The 21,938-nt window shown below is 47.1% G+C and overlaps 1 protein-coding gene across 1 annotated transcript in view; it reads right to left on the bottom strand.

Moving 5' to 3' along the window:
* The window catches only part of LOC115320021 (zinc finger protein SNAI2), a 32,199-nt gene extending 18,519 nt beyond the window's left edge, over positions 1–13,680 (bottom strand). The window contains exon 1 of the mRNA XM_042287240.1: positions 13,412–13,680. Coding sequence (XP_042143174.1) covers positions 13,412–13,505 — 94 coding nt within the window. The 5' untranslated portion in view covers positions 13,506–13,680. The remainder of the gene's footprint in view (positions 1–13,411) is intronic.
* Between the last annotated feature and the right edge of the window lie 8,258 nt (positions 13,681–21,938).

Raw genomic sequence — 21,938 nt, forward strand, 5'->3', positions numbered from 1 at the left:
TACTAACCTACTGTTGATAAATAAGCTTGACAACTGTGGGCACTGCACATGCGTAGAAGGCTCTCTGTTTCGCCGTAGGTGTGAGTCAACGTTACTAGAACAACTCAGTTGAGAAACTGCCATAGAGCCTGCTCTGAAAAAGTGGCTGCGATCCGTACTCGACAACCAAACTGATGGCGGTCGCAGCGCCGCCATTTCTTTTGCAGCGGCCACTCCGGGAACTGCACGGCTGCACGTATTGGTTCAGGTCGAGTCGCGGGAGGGCCCGCGGCGCCATCTCGGAGCGCTATTTCGCAGTACCTATATAAATCATCTTTCATGGTTTGACTCGTCGCAAAAGGGCGGCGCTGTTATCATATTTAGTTTGGTCTCGGTGAACGCAAGCGGCCCGGATTTCAAGGGTGAGTTTCCCAACTGAGTTGACTGAGTGTTTTAGTAACATTGGTGTGAGCGAAGCAGAAGCTGCTAGAGCGAGCTCCGGGCTTCCAGCGTCTCAGCCAGGCACGCAGGATCCGCAGGATCGTGCAGTGCATGAATCGGTCAGAGCAACACGATCGCGCTTGTGGCTTCGACTTGGCTGTCACACATAAAGCGAAACAAACCATAGCCCCTTGGACAAGCGAAGGAAACAGGTGCAAAACATCTTGCGAAACCTGTTCAGTGCTAGCAGAGGCACGGGCGCGAGAGCATAACTCAGCATAATTTGCAACTTTCGCGATCTATAGGGGGCGCCTGGTGCCTATCAAAATGTCTGTCATCGGGATGATCGTCGTAGAACAGCAGTGCGAGGCTGGGTTTCCGACGCGTAAGTAATTCTAGTATACAAGCTGTATTAAGCCTTAATTTTTTTTATTTTTTTCACGTCATGAAGGTGTAGGCAAGCACCTTTATTGAGAAGCCGATCATCCAGGAGCTAGGGAGCGCGTTTCTCGCAGTGCGGTACCACCATCGTTGAAAGCTGCGAATGCGATGCTTGTAAGAGCATTCGCTCGTAGAAAGCACAACTCACGCGTATGCATTTGTCAGCCCTGCACACAACTCGTGAGATTCGGTATAGGTTTGCAATAGACCTTTTCGTAAAATCCCAGGATATCTCGCGGCGAGGGATATTGTGGGGCTGTTCAGATGCACGCTCGTGCCGACTCGAACGCTTCGTGTATTCAGGAAGCTGCACGATTAATTATCTCTTATCAATGTTATCATTAGGAGCTCAGAATACGCAAAGAATAAAGCAAACTCGAAGGTAGAACATCTCATATTCCGTTTTGCCTTTCTTCTGCCTTCCCTGCGTTCTGAAATCGCAAGATGTCAAACCAACGTCGACCTCGTGTTCCATTCCTGGATAATCTCGCGTGCCGTACACCGGAACGTCACAGTGCGTCAAGGAGGCGGTGGGGGCGCCACATATTTCCGGAAAAGTCTATTCGCAACTTTCAACGATGGTGGTACCGCGGTGTGGGAATCGTGCACCCTATAGCTTCTGGATGATCGGTTTCACAATGAAGTTGTTTGCCTACACCTTCCTGACGTGGAAAAATAAAGTGACGTTCTAATATTACTCGTATACAGCAAAACTAGAATTACTTACGCGTCGAAGACCCAGCCTCGTATACTGCTGTTCTCCGATGATCATCCAGATGAAAGCCATTTTGATATGATAGGCACCGGTGCGCCCCTAGAGGTCGTGAAGGTTGCGAAACAACAGAGACCATTTTGTTCAATGACCTTTGCACCGTTTCACTAAAGGGTTCCTGGACTGTGCCATCTTTAGTGTTTGAACGTGTGATTTCCATGCGGCGAACTCACGAAAGCTGTGTTGTAGAGTATGCGCGTTGCGCCGTGCAGTGGTGTAGCTAGGAATTGTTTTAAGGAGGGAGGGGGGGGGGGGGGGGCGGTTGAGGTGCTGAGGATGGTGAAATGTCCATGACGGGGAGAGGGGTAGCGGGTTCAAAATGTATGTGTATATATTAGAATCGCCTGATTATTTCGGGGGCGGGAGGGGTGGGGGGGGGGGGGGGTGAAGCCCCATAAGCCTCCCCCTAGTTACGCTACTGGCGCTGTGAATTTTGTAAACATTTGAATGGAATTTAATTAGCTTGTAAGGAAGGAACAGGAAGGTTGACAGTAATAAGTTTAATGAAGCAAATGAACACACGATGAAAGCTCTCAGTTGGCACGCGCTCAAAGATGACGCGCGACGCTGCGACGGTCATTGCAAGGGCTATCAATGCCGGGGGAGCGTTGTCGTGCACAATAATTTCCTTCCCCGAGCACATGCGCAAATAATTCTTTGTTTCTTTTTCTTTTTTTTAAATTCACGTGCCCTTTTGTTGTTTTGTGCGTGTGTACGCGAAAATAGATCAATGCAAAACAGCGAGATCAAGTTTGTACACAGCAATTATGCTATCCTAGCAGAACAATTTCCTTTTGTTGAAGGTTGCATAACAAAACATTTCTCGTGTGTGATCGTTCGATGTTTTACCGTTATCATATATGCGTCATTTCGTGCAACGCCGGCAAATAGTGTACTCGTAGCGTAAACAGTAAAGAAGACTAGGATTATTGTCAAATGTGACTGCTATATTCGGGAAAGCAAAATCAAGAAAAGAGAAGTTTAAGCGTGATCACGCATGTTTCCTTGGGTCTGTTTGCTGATGAACACGAGTGTCTCTTCGGTGGTTAATTTACATGCAAGAGGTATTTTGAGGTCACCTGACCGGCTCCGTGAGGACAAAAAACTGGCTGCCGAAAGTCCGCTTTCGCTTCGATTATTAAATTTTGCGAGCAGAAAAAGAGTGAAGAGACTTGAAATGGGGGGTAGGCGATATATGAACCGCATTCATGTACTTTAGCAGCGGCGTGCAAAGTTATTCTCGAAATGATCGTGTTAAGCGAGGATTAATACTGACAGGCAAGGCTTACTATATTCCGTTTTATACTAAGTATACAACGCTTTCAAAGCTACTGGCGCGAGCGTGTGGCTTCGTCTACGGTTTCGTTTGCGCGAGAAAGCTTACAAATGATCTGCCAGATCAAACCCCATGCTCGCGCCAGCAGCTTTGGCAGCGTTGTACACTAATGCCAAATAGACCTATTACTAAATTACCCAAGTATCAAGGAGAACGTTGGGAATGCAGGTACACGCGCCACACGCGCTCGCCTTCCCCGTATAAAAGATTCGAAGTAAATAAGCAAAATAAAGCGTTGAGGAACACCCGTGCAAGATGCCATTTGTTTTAGGTATTTACTTTAGAAAAGTTACTGTTGGAGAGGACAGCACGTGTAACTATACTCGCAGCATGCTCCTTGGTGCTTGGGTAATTTAGCAAAAAGGTCTATTCAGGTGGTCATTTTCTGGCAAAATGTTTTGCCGTATCTTCGTCAAAAGCGTCCGCGTGATCAAAGGCTGGCGAGTGCATGCAAGCCCGTCGAGTGGCACTTTTTAGGCGCGAGCCGGCACTTTACCTGCACATTTTTTTTGCCCATGCTCCAAGAGGTCGGGCAGACTGTCGGCGGGACTGCATCCGGTATCGTCACATCCGAATCGGGAAAGTGGACCAAACGAAACAATGCTCGCCGACAGCGGCAAATAGCGGGTTCGAGTCGCAAACGCAGCCACCGAGGCAGACACGCTTTTGCGGTCCAAGAAAAAATAGAAAAAGACAAAAAAAAAAAAAAAAAAAACGAAGATAACGATAAATATTGTTTTAAAAGAAGCCAAAAATGTCGGAAGAATTTGTCCAGCTTGCGCAAGCTCAGTTTGCTCTGGGACATAACGTGTTATTATATATATATATATATATATATATATATATATATTGCATGGATAGTGATGAAGCTCGACAGTGGAACACGAATTACAATTTCAAACGGGGGGGGGGGGGGGGGGGGGGCGCAACGAGAGGACTGAAGATAGAGTGCCTTCATACACACGAGCGCTTTTGCTTGAGTGGTGACATCTCAGCCATTTTTCCACCCAATCGTTCTTTTATGCATTTTGGAGCGCCCGCAATCTGCTGTCACTCAGCTCGAGCGCGTAGCTTTGGCTAATGCATAGACGCCATTTTACCGCCCAAGTCACGCACCGAGTGCGCGAGAGAGTCACGCGCCGGCAGATTCAGGGCAACAATGGATGTTTTCACCCTGAGACAGACAGACATGTAGGCACCCTAACTGAAGATTCCAAACAAAGGTAATAATAATAATATAAAATGTGAAAAGCGACGCTGGCAAGCCTCCTTAAGATCTCTGTAAAATAGCAACAGTTCTTCGGAAATCCAAACAAAATATATTGAACTTCGAGGCGTGTTCCACACCGATTTATTATTCTACCGTCCCATTAATTTTATAATTTAGGATCTTGTACGCTGTGCTGACTGCGGTAATGTTAATTTTGAAAACTATTGCGAAGCCACTTGTGTTTACACAGATCTGAGAGAGTTGGTATTTGTGTTGTTGACGAATACAGCCTGCTCATTGCACTGTAGATTAATCGAGGAAGAAGTTAACAAAGCTCACTCGCGACCCAGGCAAACAAAAACGCCAGTTGCCGGCGCTTCGTGTTCGGATGGAGAGAATCTCGTGGTGCGCCGCTGGCGTGTTCTTGGTCACCGGTGCCACCGGCAAGGACTCGCCGGCGATTGGCCACCTGAATTCGCCATAAGTATGAAACAGAGTGTAGTCTACTGAGAGGAATCGGCTGGCACGCTGGGTACTTTCTCCCGACGGAGCCGGTCACATGACCTCAAAATCCCTCTTGCGGGTGAGTTAACCGCCGGCAGTGATCGGTAAACCGGCCCTAGAGTTATTGGAAAGCAAACATGCTTTAAAAAGGTTCAGAGGACTGCCGAGCTCTTTGAGGACCTCATATGAACAAAGCACAACGCTGACTAGCAAGTGCACCCGGACGTTGAACTGCTAGTGACCAATTGCGTTACTACGGTAAAGGCTGCGAACTTTCTCGAGGTATTTTCGGTTTCAAGGAATATGCGGCTCGGAGACACTTAAAACACAATGAAACATTAACTACCTATAAAATTTTGTCTTCTCCCCTCAGACAGTGTCTAGAGACTGTTTTTTGTCCGATGCAGGAGCAGTGCGTCCGCGGATCAACGACTGCAGTTCCTGGAGAACCTTCTGGAACGGTCTATTTTGCTGAGTTCCATTCTATTCATGTTTCTCTGTAAACTTTAAAAAAAGAAAACATTGCTAATGTTTTGCTACGCTTGCCACAATAAAAGAATAATTAAAAAAAAAAAGTATTTCGACGTGAAACAGATTTAAAGAATGACGCCCTGCCCGAATTGCGGTAATGACCGCTTCTATGAGGTACAACGACTCGAATCTCGGGTGTTTCCGGCACGGTTTCTGCGATTCTAATCCAAGTGGACTTCTCTTGCGTGCTGAGTAAGAGGAATCGATTGCGTATGATCAGAACGAATGTATGAATGAATTCATTAATTGGATTAGGATGGCTCTCTGTGGCCTGTTTGGGGAGAGGGGGAGGGTGGGGAAGGGGCGTTTTTTGGGTTACGCTGACGAGTGGGTCCTCCTTCGGCAAAGGCCCACGAAGCCAGCAGTTTCCCTTCGTTATTGTTCGTGGGGTATAGAACTTTGCATCGCTTAATTATCACGCGGGCGAAAAATGCTGAGTCACTGAGCTGTGGACGCATGCGCAGGGTCTAATATGCCGCAAAGCAGAGCAACAGAGCGTGCTCAGAAGGCGTTCCACAGTCCAGCAGACAAAGATGGCGGCGAGCAGAAGGCGATTTTTACAGTGTTCTGTATCCAGTCTTGGAGAGTGCGGATTGTGGTTTATGCGAATGGCTTCCAGAGCCCGACGGGACCAACGGAGAGGGGGCTATCGTTGGTGGGGGTCCTTGCCGACGCTGCTTGCAGATTAGTTGGTCGAGAGGGTTCTGTGTGTTTTGTATGCTTCTTGTTATGTTTCGTTCTTGCGAAGGATGTCCTAAGTTCGGGCATAGCTGGAGCGAGCTTTGGCAAGGAGGACTTGTGCCCCCTCTTGGATTGTGTCTGGGTATGGGGTGTTGCAGCAGGTATGGTTTGTCGAAGCTTGTCCTTGCTCTTTTGTCTTATTACTGCTCGTTGCCCCCCTTTCTGTAAAGCGCGCTTCTGTACACATTTCCAGCACTTAAATTGAAAGCCGGGCGAAAGATGCCGAGTCACGGAGCTGTGGACGCATGCGCGGCGTGTGACACTCAGCACAAGAGTGCCAGTACGCATGCTCAGAACGCGTTCCCCAGTCCAGTAGACGAAAAATGGCCGAAGGCGATGACAGAAATGGCCTATGGACTATCCGCTACGCGCAAAATTCGATTATGGGAATAACCTATAAACCATTCGCTGCCGTTTTCTTTTTTTTTTTTTTGTCAACGAGTTTGTAGGTCGCGTCTTGAGCAGTGTTTGCGATAGCGCATTACAGGTAACGGCGTCACCTGTAGCGCGTTACTTTTTTCGGTAACGTAGTCACGTATTCGTTATGATTTTTCAAAACGGCAACGGATAAGGTATTTGCGTTATGTAGTTCGAATAACGGATAACATACTTACGTTACTCGTTGCATCTTCCCAAAACTTAAAAAAAAAAAAAAAAGTTTAAAGCATGATAAAAACCCCGAGCCTGCCGGTAAAAACGACAGACACTAAAACGTAATGAAGCAATTTCCCCTTTTAGTGTGGTGTCGTTTTTTCCCGCAGTCCTGGGGTTTTCGTCATGCTTAATATTTCACCAGCTCGTTTGCGCCCTTACATACAGTTCATACACTTCAATTAATTCTTTCGTGTTTGTAGGCACCAAGTCGTATGCATTCTTGCACTCATAACCCAGACACATTCGCCTCTCTTTTCCCCACGGAAACACTCCCCCTTTAGGAAAACCCCGTCAAAACAGACAAACGTTTTAGTTCACGAGTAAAAAAAAGTAACGCAAAAGTGACGTGCGTTGCATTTTGCCGAAAACAGGTAACGCGTTTCTTTTCTTACTGTAACGTGGGTCGGTAACGCGTTCCTTTTATTTTTAAATAACGAGCAACGTATTTCCTTACTTCCTTTCGGTAACGCCTACAACACTGGTTCTGAGCGTACGCAGTAGCTCTCTTCTGTGGAATATCAGACGCCGCGTACGCGTCCACAATCAGTGATTCAGCATTTTTCGCTTAAGTGGCAAGTGCTGTTAAGCTGCGCTTCATGTGCCTTCTTAGCGAATAGAACCAGGCGTACAGAAGTTCAACTGTGCCTCTGGGATAGTCGGCTATGATCGACCCGCTCGGGGTCCTCATCTTCTGATAAGTCAGTTTCTTTCGTCGTGTCCTCCTAGTTCCTGTCAGACACGTCCTCTGATTTGTCTGCGAGGGATCGGTCGTCTTCCCAAGGCAAGGGAAACGTTCGCCTGTTCCTTTCTTGACTGATCGCAAAGACGCACAAATGATCGAATGGCGGACATCGTTTGAATAATTTGTATTATTTTTCATTTGTCCCGGTCACTATACTGCTTGGTACAACGGAAGACGGAATATGCTTGTTCTGCGAAGCAAGTCTCTCTTTCGGGGGTTCCAATTTCGGCCCTCCTTTCCAGTCTTTCCGCCATTGCCTGTAGATTTTTTTGTTGTCGTTGTAATTTACAGAAGCCGACAAAACTATCAGCTTTGAAACGAGGCACCGAGGCGAAATGCGCGCCTGGAAGCCATTTGTTCACACCAGCGAACGCAAAGAGAACGCTGTCTGAATGTAAGCGAGCACCCTGGAGGCTATTTCACGACAGCCCCGAACCCGACACAACCACTCCTGCAGAAGTAAACAATGGGAGCTCCGTCAGCGAAATCATCACTTTTTTAGTGCGGCGGGAGGTGCCTTTCGTCGTCTTCGGTGTTGCTTTAGCCGGTTTTCGCAGTCCGTTTCGACCACCCAATGAATCTCGAGACGGCGTCCGTTGTCTTTGCGCGGCCAAACATTTTACGACATGCGCACAACACCCCCCCCCCCCTCCAAAAAAAAAAAAAAAAAAACACAAGACAAGACCCCTCTCCCCCCCCCCCCCCCCCCCCCCTTTCCCTCCGGCAGACCGAGTTTGGAGGGACCTATGACCCTTCTCGTCAAAAAGAAAGAAATCACTACGTCGTCTAGGGTTTCTGTACTCTCTCTCTCTCTCTCTCTCTTTTTCAGTTGTCGCGTTGATGTTGTGAAACGTAAACATACCACGTCCGGCTTTTTTGTAGGCAAGCTGGGCGTCTGTATCTGTGCCCGCGTAGAACCAAGACCATAATATTTTAAGGGCAAACGAAAATGCGGAGGAGAGGGAGGTTGCGTTACGGCATTTGTCAACGGCTCAGCGCAAACTTTATGCGTTTAACTGTTTTGCCGACTCAAGCCCCGCAGCTGAAGTTGCAAACTCTGGGTTCGAAACTTCCCTTTCTAATTTTTTGACAGATTAGGGTTTCAAGGTTGCCTTTTATTCCGTGTGAACTCCGCTTGCGCTTTGCTACATTCTAGTTGTCAAGGTATCTTCCAGTACACTCTAAGCAAGTACCCGTGATTTTCCCTAGACACTCCGTATACATGTAGAGTGTACAGCACGTCCAAATCAAAAGCTAAACAAAGCCAGGCGCTCGCGCCAGACAGCGTTGCACACTATGTATGAAGGGGAGTATATCTTTCTATACTTTGGGTTGTGAGTACATACTATGGGTTGTGAGTACTAGATAAAATATATATTCAAAGGGTTAAAAGGTGCGAACAAACAGGACGACGGGTTAGTGTCGCTATTTATTGTCTATAGTGCACGAACTCACGAGTGTGTTCGTGGGTACTGTTTTTATTTACTCTGCCGAGGCCCCGAAGAAGTCTGCAATACGATAAAATAAGTTAATAATCTTTGCACTCAGAGTATTCAGCCCAAATTCACTATCGTTCCACTCACTACTACAGTATGCGACAGCCAGCACTGTGACGTTTCAACTGCGGAACTTTGAAACTTGATATCATCTAGCATGAGTGTGATAACCAGTGGTTGGCTGCGTAATTGTATTAATGAATTCAACGATGCGCATTTATTCCCCGTTCGTTTGTTTCGCAATTTTGCCACGAGGCTGCGCAAGGTTTCGCTGCACATTTTGTCAGACGCGAGCTTTCCTTTTCTGGAAGTCAAGTCTTTGCCGTTTGGTAGCGTTGCCTCCTCTCGAGTATTGCTAGATGGCACCAGCAGCCGCCCAATTAAAATAGTTCGGCCGTATCCATCCACTGCGAAAGGGTATCGTTCAATCGACAGCTTTTCCGCGGAACATGTGTGCGCCAAGTTCTCGTATCACGAATACAGGCTGGTTAAGGCTCTTCATAGAAAAAAATGCCATGAACGCTTCGTGCTTTCACACTCACACTTCGCTGCATCACATCTGGAGAGTTTTGTTTGCTTATTCGTGTCTGCAGACTTCCTGACTAGCCCTGCTATATATACAAAATCCTGGTAGGTCTTCATTCCTGCAAGGCACTTGGGAGTGCCCATCGCCGCAATGACGAGACTGAAAATATGTTTAGAATCCCCAAAAACAGCCTTTGCTGTGACACTGAGCGTGAAGTTTCACGTGCTTACGTCACGCTGTGTCACATGTCACAGCAGGGCAAACTTTTTTTTCAGGACTGAACATAAGTATTTCTAGCTTCGTCGTTCGCCGAGCTCCCTCCGTAAATGGCGGCGACTGGCATACCCAAGGGCCCTGCGGGAAGGTATAGGCGCACTAGAGTTATACATTGTGGTAGAGTGGGTATACAAACGCCCCGCGAAAGGCTTAAGTTTTGCAAGTTTCTCACTTGAACTGAGAGCTATTCGGTGGAGCAGTTAACTCTGGGCGCGGATCTGCATTCCGGTACATTCTTCGCTTCGAAAGTAGCCTTCGAACTGCGCGAGACAGACGTGACTCACCGCTGGAAAAAACATTTGCGTTAACGCGTTTCCGTGCGAAAGCTGCAAAACAATATTAGCGCCCAGATGTATTGGTGGCGCCCTCTTGTGGTTTTCGTTGGTGACGTCACGACCAGGTTTTGCCCAACGTTAATAGATTAGCTCATTTGCGGAACTGCTCCTAGACGCTTCTTGCACGAGTAGTACAACCCTCTCCCCCCGCGGCGCCTCGCCTCCCGTCTTTCGACCGACACCTCCTAGACAAGGACCCACGCCCTTGCTCGCGCAAACGAGACTCTGAGCAACCCTGAATCCTGGCCCCCGGACTACAACCCGAAAGTGGAACGTGCCGCCCATCGCAAGGCTCAACGCCAGCGCCTGAAAGACCTCCGCCTTTCCCGCCGCACCCTTCCCCCTCCCACCCCTAACCTCACACGGCGCGAGTGTACATACATACGTTCGTCAGGCACAGACATTCTCCCTGCCGTGCGACCTCATAACCCACCACATTATGAACCGCCCCGGAACCCCCCATTGTCAGGTCTGTGGTGCCTATCCCGACGTGAGACACACCTACTGGTCTTGTCCACGCGCCCAACAATCTCCCCCCTTTCTCCTTCCACATCTCCTCCCTCCCAACATGCCCTTTACCTGGGAGAGCTGGGCCACTCCCCCCTCGGACCTCCGCCCTGCCCTCTGGCCTCGCCTAGCGCAGCACATCTTCCATGTGCGAGACCCATTGACTTCAACAACCCTCCCCCAAGCTCCGACCTGACCCGCCAAGCCTTTCCGGAAGGCCATACCCTCTAGCAACCACTGCCCGGACATGGGCGGCTTTAATAAAGTGTTTCTCTCTCTCTCTCTCCTAGACAAGAAATACCAAGTGCTGAACTTGCCTGCGTTACTCAAAGAGGCGGCCGTAGGGCGCAGATAAGACACTACTGCGGCGTCTGCGTTCGGCCGGAACTCGTGTCTAATCAGAGAGAAACCGAGTCCGAGCCGAACGATGACGCCACAGCCGTGTCCCATTCGTGCCCTACGGTCGCTCCTTTGAGTGAGGCAGGCAAATTGAGAACTTGGGCTTTCTTGTCTAGGAGGTGTCGGTTCGACGCGCCACCTCTTTGGGGGACCGCTGATGTGGGAACTGCAGTGCATCCTATGAAATATACGTATGTTTCGATGCGCAGCATCTAGATGGCGTTTCACCATCCTGTATGATGGAGCACACAGTTTCGAACCAAAAATCCATACTCGTTTTCACCTTAAGAAAAAAGGACGCTATGCGCATTGTTCATACGCCGGGCGAAGTAGTTCTGACAAGATTTGGTTGTCGGAGGAAGAAGCGATCCTTTTGGCGTTTGAAACGGATACGTCTTGATTAGATAACATATATCTAATCTAAAATGCACCTACATATATATTAATTCTCCTCATAAAATGGGAAAATTAGTAATCGCGAGGAGCCGGACTTTTTTTTACTTCGGTTCTTGAGGTGAAAACGGGTATAGATGGCTTTACAATCGACGGGAGGCTGAGACTGAAGGAAGTGAGGAGGCTACCCCCCCCCCCCCCCCCCCCCCCCCCGGAGGGAGTTCCACAACTGAGGTAATCTAATAACGCTGGTTTTGAATCGCCGTGTCGTCACTACTTGTATGCCTGGTTACTTATCATCAGTTGCGAAGTACAAGTTCGATGGTGTGTGTAAAAAACGCGATGGAAGCTTGGAGTCATCGCATTCTTAAACCAACACCGTCAAAGTTGACAGTCCGTCGTGTTTCCTATTGCCGTCGATGAAAGTGAAATTAATCCAAATAAAGACGCCATAGTGAGCGTTTGGCCGACCGCAAATGCCGCCCACGGCGACGCTTCTGGTCGTGCACGTCGCCAGTACTCGATGTCAACTTCTGTTCAGTAGTACGTTCTCGAGGCTAGTGTAGTTCCTACGGTGCCCCGCACGGCTGCGCGAGCACGTGGCTTCGTTTTGCGTCTCATTCGTACGCGCTCTCGTGCGAACGAGACGCCAAGCGAAGCCACAGACGCTCGCGCAAGTAGCTTTCACAGCGTTGGAGCTCTATGGAAGCCACGCTAGGAAAGGCATTAAATGGTTCCGATTATCGCGGTGGGCTGGCCGGATATGAATGACTTTATAGCACATTTTATTCCATTAGAGTTCTTTTGGGCGGCCACGAAAATAAACGGGAAACAAAGCTGACACGACTGTAGCGTCTGCCACTGTATACGAAAGGTCAGCTGGTGACACCGGCTGGCCAGTCTGGCGTAGACGTGACACTATACTGACGAAACTTGCGGGTTCCGCGCAAGTTCAATTTCCTCGTTGCGGTTCAAATTTTCTTTCATGCTTGTCTGTACTTCGTACAACCGTTGAATAAACACAAAATACACGAAGTTTTGAGCTGCGACGGATCGTTCGATGACTAATTTAGATCAAGGCAAAGTCCACATACTCAATAAAAAAAAAATTAAAACGAGTTGAACGTTTATTACATATTGATTCAATAAAATTTAAGGTAATCGGTCTTGATTCTACGAGTGAACGAATAAGCGGACGACAAAGCCGAGCTTCCCCAAACTTCGCTCCGAACCCGACAGCTCCTCCTGTGAGCCTACCTGTCAGGTATCACACGCGCGTTATGCGGGAAAGTGCCATTGCCGTTTCGCTAAAACAGGTAAGTTGAGCAACGTATGAACTGCGCGCTTCGATCTTGACTATGGTAACTACTACTTTTGACCTGCAATAGACTACCCGAGTGTACTCTACTACGGTCAATAGGGGCAGAGAGGCTGCGCACACCTTAGAATAATTTTCTTAGATGTTGTTTTGTATGGTTTTGAAATGGAGCTTAATTCTATCTAGGAATTAGATTGCTTGTTGTAGTTTCCCTGGGCGATCTTGAACTTATTATAAAATTCAACATCGCTTTAATTTGGGTGAGTCTTTTAGTTTTTTTTTTTTACCATTTGGATAGAAGTTAATGCTACAACGTATTCACCCGTATAGCGTAAAAAAATAGTGATTGTTGTCAGCGTGACATTGCAGCCGACTCACGAAATGAAAATAGCTTGGCGATCGACCGACATGTAGGAATAACGAAATGTATTTTAACAAAAATGTAAAAAAAAAAAAAAAAAGTGCACACGCTCATTGTAATTTAGCGGATGGAGAGGATATGGTGTCTTGAAGAATGTGGTGATTTCTTAGCCGTAGCCTTAATGGTTAGTAGTTCAGCAAATTCCACCGGGAATAGTTCGCAAGATTCTTGGGAACGATTCCTGCGGGACACGTCTCGTGTTATGCGTTATTCATATCGTGTGATTTTGCGTGCGATTTCGTAGTTGCGACGTCACTTGTGCGGGGGAAAAATCGCAGAGGAAGTGGCGGTACTTAAGGACGCAGCCGCGAAATCGCCAGCAGAATCGCACCGCATGAATCAGGCTTTACTCTTTGCCACGAAAAGAAGGAAGCGCCGGCGCGGCTCACCTCTCGGCGGGACTGGCCGCTGAGGCTGGTCGGTGTCTTCGTGGTCGACGCTTGAGTTGTATCGTTTGTTGGTGATGAGGAATGCACGCGGCATGATCCCTTCCGGACGTCGCGACGAGGGCCTCACGAAGACGTCACGACGGGTGCGTAGTGGTCCAGGTGGGGAATCGTCGTCGTCGTCGTCTTTGTCGTTGTCGCTCTGCACCGGTTTCGGCCAGGGTCGAGTCTCCTAGACGCGGTCTGGCGCCGTCTGCAACGCGGAGAGAAGTGACGTTTCGGAAGGTTCAGATCCTCCGTCGGAGGCCCCTCCCCCTCCTTATTCTAGCGGGGGGAGGAGGAGGAGCCAGTGGTGAAGAAGAGAAGCGAGCGTACGGATCGTAAAAGCTCGGAAAGGAGAATGTGGAGGAGGGAGAGGTACCGTACGGGAGGAAGGGAGATCGTGTGGTCTATCCACTAGGTTGGTGCTCTTTGTTTTTTTGGGATGTTTTCATTTTTGTGAGTGTGCGTGGCGTTTGTGGGGGTCTTTCTTGTGAAAGCCTTTGAGAGGTTTTAGAGGAGCTCCTGCATTCATTTTAAATTGTCATATAGACGGACATTTTCTCGGTTCCTGAAAGTACAGATTGAAAAATGTGCGCCTGTATTAGACCGTAGTCACAAAAAAACACAAAACAAAAAAAAAAGTTTTTTTTTCTTTTTTTTTTTTTTTTTGGCGGGGATGGGAAGCAAACCTACGGTTTTTTTATGTTCGCACGTTCCGAGCCGAAAAGAGTCGTTTCGCGCACTTTGAAGGCGGCGACTGACGCAGTGTGAGGTGTAAATGTGGACGGGCGAGGAAGCTAGCCGGTTTGCCTCGAAAATTGCGTCGCCTGGCTGGAGCGAGCTTCGGCTGATACATGAGAAAGACGGTGTGATGACTACGACTGGTTTATATGTCGTGAGCATATGCAGAGAAACATGCAGGAGCATACCCCAAAATAGTCTCCAAGTTCGCTGTCCCTGCGCACATCGCATTTTTTCAAATTTAAATCGTATTCTGAGATTCGTCATTCGCTCTGATCCTTCTATCTTTCGCCATGGTTGGTTGTCTCCGTGTTCTGCGAAAAAATAAAACGCACATGCCTTTTTTTATTATATAAAGAGTCTACGCAGTAATGTTGCCCTTTATCTTCGTTTATTGGCTCCACACCAACCGCCATTCGCCGCATACAGAATCGGCGCCGGACGAAGTCAGCTTGGCACGTCGAAATACGCAGACGCCAAACACCGAAGTCGCGAAACAAGTGTCTCCGTAGGCCTCCGCCTGGGTCTAACTTTTAGACCGGCTCACGTGTCGCACAGTGTGCGTATTTTTTTTTTTTTGCGCCAATGTTTAATCACTATGTTTTTTTTTTGTTTCTTTATTATTGCTAGTTTTTTTTTTACTACTAAGTATTCCCTAAGAGAAAGAGAAGTTAGTGTGTGAGGGGAGGGGGGGTGGGGGAGGGAAGAGAGGGAGAGCGACTTTCAGTGTCATTTATATATATATATTTGTTTTTGTTTCTTCCTCGCCATGTGTGCCCGTGCTAATGCGTTTTTCACACACGTGTTTCACTATTCTTTGTTTATTTATTATTTTTCTTGCTTTGCGGCGTTTTTGTTTCGTGGGCGCAAGCGCTCTAATCGGCGGTGAAAGGCGAAACTCTCCCGCTTTTGGGGGAAGCGACCGCCAGGGGGGTGTAGTGTTTTTGGACCTGAGCGTCGTTCTCTTTTTTTTTTTCCTCGCCACAGGAGGTCTTTTTGTTATGGAGTCGTTGCCTAAAATCCTTTGTGACCAAATTAACGTAAATTGTCATTTTGGTTTTCTTAAAAAAAAAAAAGAAAACTTTGTTTACGATACAGAGATTATTATCTCTGTATCGTAAACAAAGTTTTTGGTTTTTGTTTCTTCATTTATGACGCAGAAACACTACGGTGCTGCTGCGTCATAATTTTAAACACGTGAAAGTAAGACATAATTGGATAAACGGACTCTAAATTTTCTCCAAATTGACAGGATTTCATATTCGGCGTGTTTTAAAAGTTTTCCCGCCAAACGAAAGAAAGGTGTAACCATTTAGACACCTCTGGCTTCATCGTAATAATCATTTGCTGTTTAAACCTACAAAAAAAAATTGGGTAGTGTATGTCTTTATACAGCCTAGACCTTGGTCTGCCTCAACGGGCGACGAGTTTCCCAGCTGTAGATGAGAAATTTAGCCAGTGCGGTACAGCCGCTAGCCTGGGGTCTTTAACGTGCATCACGCAGTAGTGATACACGACCGCACGCCGGTACGATGCTCATCCAGATCGAAACGGCCATCCCAGGATCCAGGGTTCTGCAGCGCGAGCTTTCGCTCCACGTGCTCCGAGCTGGTGTGCGCTTGCCCACTCTGCATGCTTGGGTAGTAATTCAGTTACAGTAATTGAATTACTGTAATTTAAATAATTTTCTTTGTGATTTGTAATCGTAATTAAGTACTTTTGGCCAAAATAAATTGTAATTTAATTACTTTATAGCGTTAGTAATTGAAAAATTTAAGGCACAATTACAATCACTTTTGCAATACCTTGCTTCGCCGACGGAACCTCTCTGAAAGCCTCAGCGCTCGCACAAGCGGCCTAGCTCTCGGTGAAACACTCGCACAGAGACACGCCCTCACACACACGCACAACATAAATAGCGTCGCATTGTTTGTTGTTTTGTTCCTTACACTGCGGACTGAGAGACAATCCTCTTTGGAGCCTACCTCAACGGTGCCGTGTTGCGCCGTCTGCTGTGCGAGCAGAAAACAAGAGCGTAAACATGACAAAATATTGAAGGAAAAAAATTGAGCTTCAGCTTTCAGTTGAGCTAAAAAAATTTAATTGTCTATGAAGTCCCCCCCCCCCCCCGCATTTTTTAGTTCTTTTTTTTTTAGTACTGTTGCATATTTGTATCTTTGTATTATTTTCAAGCTCATTTCCTGTCGGTTTCACTTTGTATATTTTTTGCTTAAGCATTTTGGAGACTGACCTCCCACCTGTGAATATTGTTACCAATCATTCGGGAGCCCCGATTAGGTTCTTATATATTTCTGAGGCATTATAATTTCAACTCAATGTAAATAATTTACAATACCATGATGTTTGTATGTGAATGCGGTCGTATTAGCGCGTGTAGATTTTAGTTTTATATTAACACGTGTAAAATATTCCCATATGACTAATTGTCGCATTTTTAGTTACTGGGCTAACAAAACTTTATCAAACCAATTTTTTCTTTAGCGATCTGGCGTCTTCCAGCATATGAACTAATTTATTATTATTTTATAAGAACTTAGTACTTCATTGCCTCAAACTGTCAAGTTCCATCATGAATTTAACAAAAATCATAAAAGGAAAGTGTAATAGGTGGCATTTATGCAGCGATGCTTAAGCCTCCTCAAGCATTGGGGCAAGGAATGATTAGCGATCTGGCGTCTTCTAGCATATGAACTAATTTATCATTATTTATAACAAAAAAATTAAGAACCTAGTACTTCATTGCCTCAAACTGTCAAGTTCCATCATGAATTTAATAAAATTCATGAAAGGAAAGTACAATAGGTGGCATTTATGCAGCGATGCTTAAGCTTCCTCAAACATTGGGGCAAGGAATGACCAAATACATTACACTCTATACAACTCCTTTAATGTTATATGGCCCAAGTCGGGTCACTCTCAGAAATAAGTAATGGCAAAGTAGTTGCATTACTTTTTAAAAGTGATTTGTGATTGTAATTAATTACTTTCTACGTAGTAATAACTGTAATTGGAGCTAAACTATTTTTGAAGCAAAGTAATTTTAATTTTAATTAAATTACATTTCGAAAGTAATTTAGCCACGTATGCCACTCGGCCACCGATCCCCCAACCTACCTCAACATTTCTGAAAGTGTGCATTTCCGTGAATATTACAAACGTATGTGCAGGATATTCGTTCGGCATTTTGCACCAAGCGAAAATCGGACGACGAAAATCCGAACACAAATATATTTTCGACGTTCTTTTTAAACACAACCAAGGTATTTACAGCACATACGAAGTTCGATCAAACAGTTCAGAGACTTATTTTGCAGCACGGAGATGCGCGCTCAGCATTCGAAGGCAGGAACTTTTGTGTCACATTATGCCAAAAGGGCGGTGTTATGTGGAAATTTGGTGCTGCGCTACACGAGTTTTTGTAACCACGTGCACAAGCACCAATCTGGATTTCACCCTAAACTGCAAACCAGAGCGACAGCGTACATCAGTTCTGCGTCAAACGCCATAAATTTATAAGATTGACCTTTGAAATGATTCTGGAGGCTTATGTGAAAAATCAGTGAATTTTCGACATAAACGGAACAGCGCTCAAAGGCGAAGAGAGGCAGGGCCACGACGTGGGCAGGGCGACCTTCTCCGACCTCTATTCGTCTTCCAGCAATGTTCTGCCATTCTTCTTGAAGCGCGAGTGCCACTCAAAGCACTTCGTAAAAATTACTGCTTTTTGAAATAAGCCTGCTAAATTATTTCAAAGGTTTCGGTTTTAGATTTGCCGAGCTTAACGCAGAATTGCTGTTTGATCTCGCTCTGGTTTGCAGTCACGGTAAGAGCGCCATTGCGCTTGTGCACGTGGGCACAAAAACTCGTGTAGCGCAGTTATAGACGCTTTACACACGCGCCAAGTTACAGCCGCCATTGCTGACCTTCTCTTGTCTTTCCCAGATGTCGAGCCACTAAAGCGGTCGTTGACAAGCCTCCAGAAAGGCCAATGCTGTGGAGGAGAACAATGTAGAAACTAAAATGGCAATAACTTGCCCCGCCATGGTAACGATGAAGTGAAGTAAATGTAATAAGAGGAAACAAGAACTGAAGGTCGGTTATGGCGGCGCCCATGCACAGCTGTTGCAAAGCGTCCATCAATGTTCACAGAACGAAGCCATTTGACAGAATTATATAGGAAGGTCACTGGCTTCGACTGCTGCGCGCGCTTAGCCGTGCTGTCCTCTCTTTTTACGCTCCAATATCAGTTTCGAAAATTTTTGATCGCACCTCGTAGACCGCAAACATGATTTTGCTAAAAGCATATTTGCGATTTCTGTATACTACATACTTGATTCTTCTTTTAGTAATATAGTGCAGAACTATCGTCTCATAATCTGAATTCCGTGCGATTTTAGGCTTTTCGCATATATGTTCCAGTGTTTAATCGCATCTTAAATGAACAGTTTCTAGGGAGCGATTATCTGTTGACTTACATACTTCACTTCTCGACAGCACCGCGCAGGAGTCCGCTGAAGTTGCGAGGCAATCACACACAGTTGCAATATTTAACGTGGCAATTTCAGCGAGTAGTGATGCTTCAAACTCATAACACGACCTCCCGCTAGCAATGCAAAAAAAAAAACAGTGAACAAAAAAAAAAAAAAAAAGAATTGTGATATGCGCTAAAATATCTTGCTCGCTTTGTTTATGCATCAGAAAGCATTTGAATTTGGAGCCCCCCCCCCCCCCTTCCCCTTCTCTTTCCCATTCCGCCGTTCTATTTTTTCCATGTCTCTCAATATTTTCACTATCGTTCCTTTGACGCTGTTTATTCTATTTTTGTGTCACAAATACACTGTTCCAATGGAAGGCTTTTGGCCACTACAGAGCTGCAATAAACGGGAACCACAGCTTGCAGACGTGACACGCTTACCTTGTGAAAAGGAAAAAAAAAAAATACATATAGCGTTTAGGTTGCATTTAGCTCGTGCTATGAAAGAGATGTCTGTGCTCCTTTTCACTTGTATAGTCATCGCTTGCTGAACTGCAATACGGTCAAAGTTTCCGATCTGACATAACTCTAATTTCCGTCGGTTAAATCATAATATGTCCCAATAAAGACTTCACAGTGGTCTCACGGCCAATCATGGAAGGCCGACCACAGCGAAGCTCATGGTCGCGCACGTCTTCTCCTGTGAGAGTCGGAAAGCGTCGTTATGCGGCATAGCGGTTGCTTGGAGCAGAGAAAGTGCATCTGCCACGAGGAAATGATGGGAGACCCTTGGGAGTTTCTTTGCGTATGTGTGTTCTGGCGTTTCAGATGTCTTGACTCTCGATGATGTAATTTGCGTATTTCCAGAACGTCATTCGAAGGTGCTTCTTTCCTAATGAAGCGTTTTAGATAGCCTTTCCTTAATTGGGAGATGTGTGTTTCCTCTCAAGAGTTCTGTGTAGCGTTTGGATTCGCAACTTCCAGTGATGTTGGTACCTCGGTGTGAGAATCGAGCTCCTGGGTGATCGGTGTCACAATAAAAGTGCTTGCCTACACCTTCCTGACTTAAAAAAAAAAAAAAATAACGTTCTGATATTGCTCGTATACAGCAAAACTATAATTACTTACGCGTCGCAGACCTATAGCCTCGTACTGCTGTTCCACGACGATTATCCAGGTGACAGCCATTTTGACAGGCGCACTCAATAGGCTGTGAAAGTTTCGATAATCGCAACTTTCACGACCTATTCACGACTCCAATTCACTATAGGTGGCGCCACTCGTTTTCCAAAATGGCGGTTTTAGTGGGAGTAGGAGATGCGTGCCAGTATAGGGAGTATTCACTGGCGGCCATAGCCGTGTGCGCCGCTGCTGAGCGCGTGCTGACGGCGAGCTTCTGCAGTACTTTTGGAGCGTGCATTTAGCACCATCAAGGTTGCCGGTCTTAGCAGGCTATTAATGTGAGCTCGTTCTGAGCATGCGCTCTAAACATCACCCTCAAATATGGCGTCCAGTGAATACCTCCTATACCACTTTCTGAGCCTGCCAAGTGTGCTCATACCTCGGCAAACCTCACTCATGAGGGCCCTCACTCACCCGCACTCACACTCTTCATCCCACGTGATGTGAGGGTGAGTGAGTTTCTGAACCAAGAAAATTCATGTGTCAGGGTGAGTGAGGACCGTGAGGTCGTGAGGGGTGTGAGGGCTGTGAAGGGTATGAGTGCGTGAGGGCCGAGAGGGCGATGAGTGCGTGAGAGGCGTGAGGGCCATGAGTGCGTGAGGGCCGTGAGGGGTATGAGTGCGTGAGGCCCGTCAGGGCGGTGAGTGCGTGAGGGGCGTGAGGGTGGTGAGTGCGTGAGTGGCGTGAGGGCCATGAGCACGTGAGGACCGTGAGGGCGGTGAGCGCGTGAGGAGCGTGAGGGTGCGAGGGCTATGAGTGCGTGTGAGCGGTGAGTGCATGAGGGGCGTGTGGGCCATGAGTGCGTGAGGGGCGTGAGGGGCGTGAGGGCCATGAGTGCGTGAGGGCCGTGAGGGGCGCGAGTGCGTGAGGGGCGTGAGGGTGAGGGCCGTGAGGGGCCTCAGTGCGTGAGGGGCGTGAGGGTGGTGAGTGCGTGAGTGACGTGAAGGCCATGAGCACGTGAGGACCGTGAGGGCGGTGAGCGCGTGAGGGGCGTGAGGGCGTGAGGGCGTGAGGGCTATGAATGCCTGTGGGCGGTGAGTGCGTGAGGGGCGTGAGGTCCATGGGTGCGTGAGGGGCGTGAGGGCCATGAGTGCGTGAGGGCCGTGAGGGCGGCAAGTGGTTGAGGGGCGTGAGGGCCATGAGTGCGTGAGGGCCGTGAGGGGCCTCAGTGCGTGAGGGGCGTGAGGGTCATGAGTGCGTGAGGGCCGTGAGGGCGGTGGGTGCGTGGGGGCCGCGAGGTTCAGTGAGGGTGACTGAAGGGCTGAAGGTGAGTCTGACTGTGAGTGTGAGGGTGAGTGAGGGACTAAGGGTGAGTGTAGCTGTGAGGCTGAGTGAGGGGCTTAGGTGAGTGTGGCTGTGAGGGTGAGGGTGAGTGAGGACGACCTAGAATGCCGACCCCTCAGTGTGCTGACTTCACTAAGCGGCACAAATTATTCCTGCTTATACGAGAAAGCTAGGGTGTTACGAGCGCAGGTCACTCCCGTATTCTGGAGATAAAAACGGTGTTTAGCGTGATATCTACGCCCGGAGGAGGTACGTTTTAATTCTTGAACGAAACGAAAACTAACCTCTCTTTTGAATTTAATTTCTCACAATGGACGTTAATTTCAGACTCTTTCGTAACTCAAGATGCGTCTCACAGCATAATTATTAAGCTAAAGAAGTTGTTTTCGGAAACTTTATTTGGAACATATGGGTCCGATTCAGGCACTCAAAATATTTTGGAGAGTTCAGTGTTAAAGACAGGGTCTTTCATACACCGTAGGGGCAACATACTATATTGTATTTGCTTAAAAAATCGGGGCTGATATTTGTGTGCTGTGGCTACCTTCTCTCGCTCAGATAAATGTCACGTGAAATAACGAACTGCGGGCCTTTTAGTGGGTTTCTGGGTATTTAGATGATAAAATGCTTCAACATTTTTTGCAGCATAAGAATAACACAATCAATGAAAATTTTACAAAATATCACCACGGGTGATGAGTTTAGAATATTTTCACAAAACGTACAAATTAAGAAGCGCTATTCTCACCACGAAAACCCAAAGACGGAATCCGAGTGAGACACCAG

This window comes from Ixodes scapularis, unplaced genomic scaffold (assembly GCF_016920785.2).
Source record: "Ixodes scapularis isolate PalLabHiFi unplaced genomic scaffold, ASM1692078v2 PGA_scaffold9__187_contigs__length_104089568, whole genome shotgun sequence".
Taxonomy (NCBI): Eukaryota; Metazoa; Arthropoda; class Arachnida; order Ixodida; family Ixodidae; genus Ixodes; species Ixodes scapularis.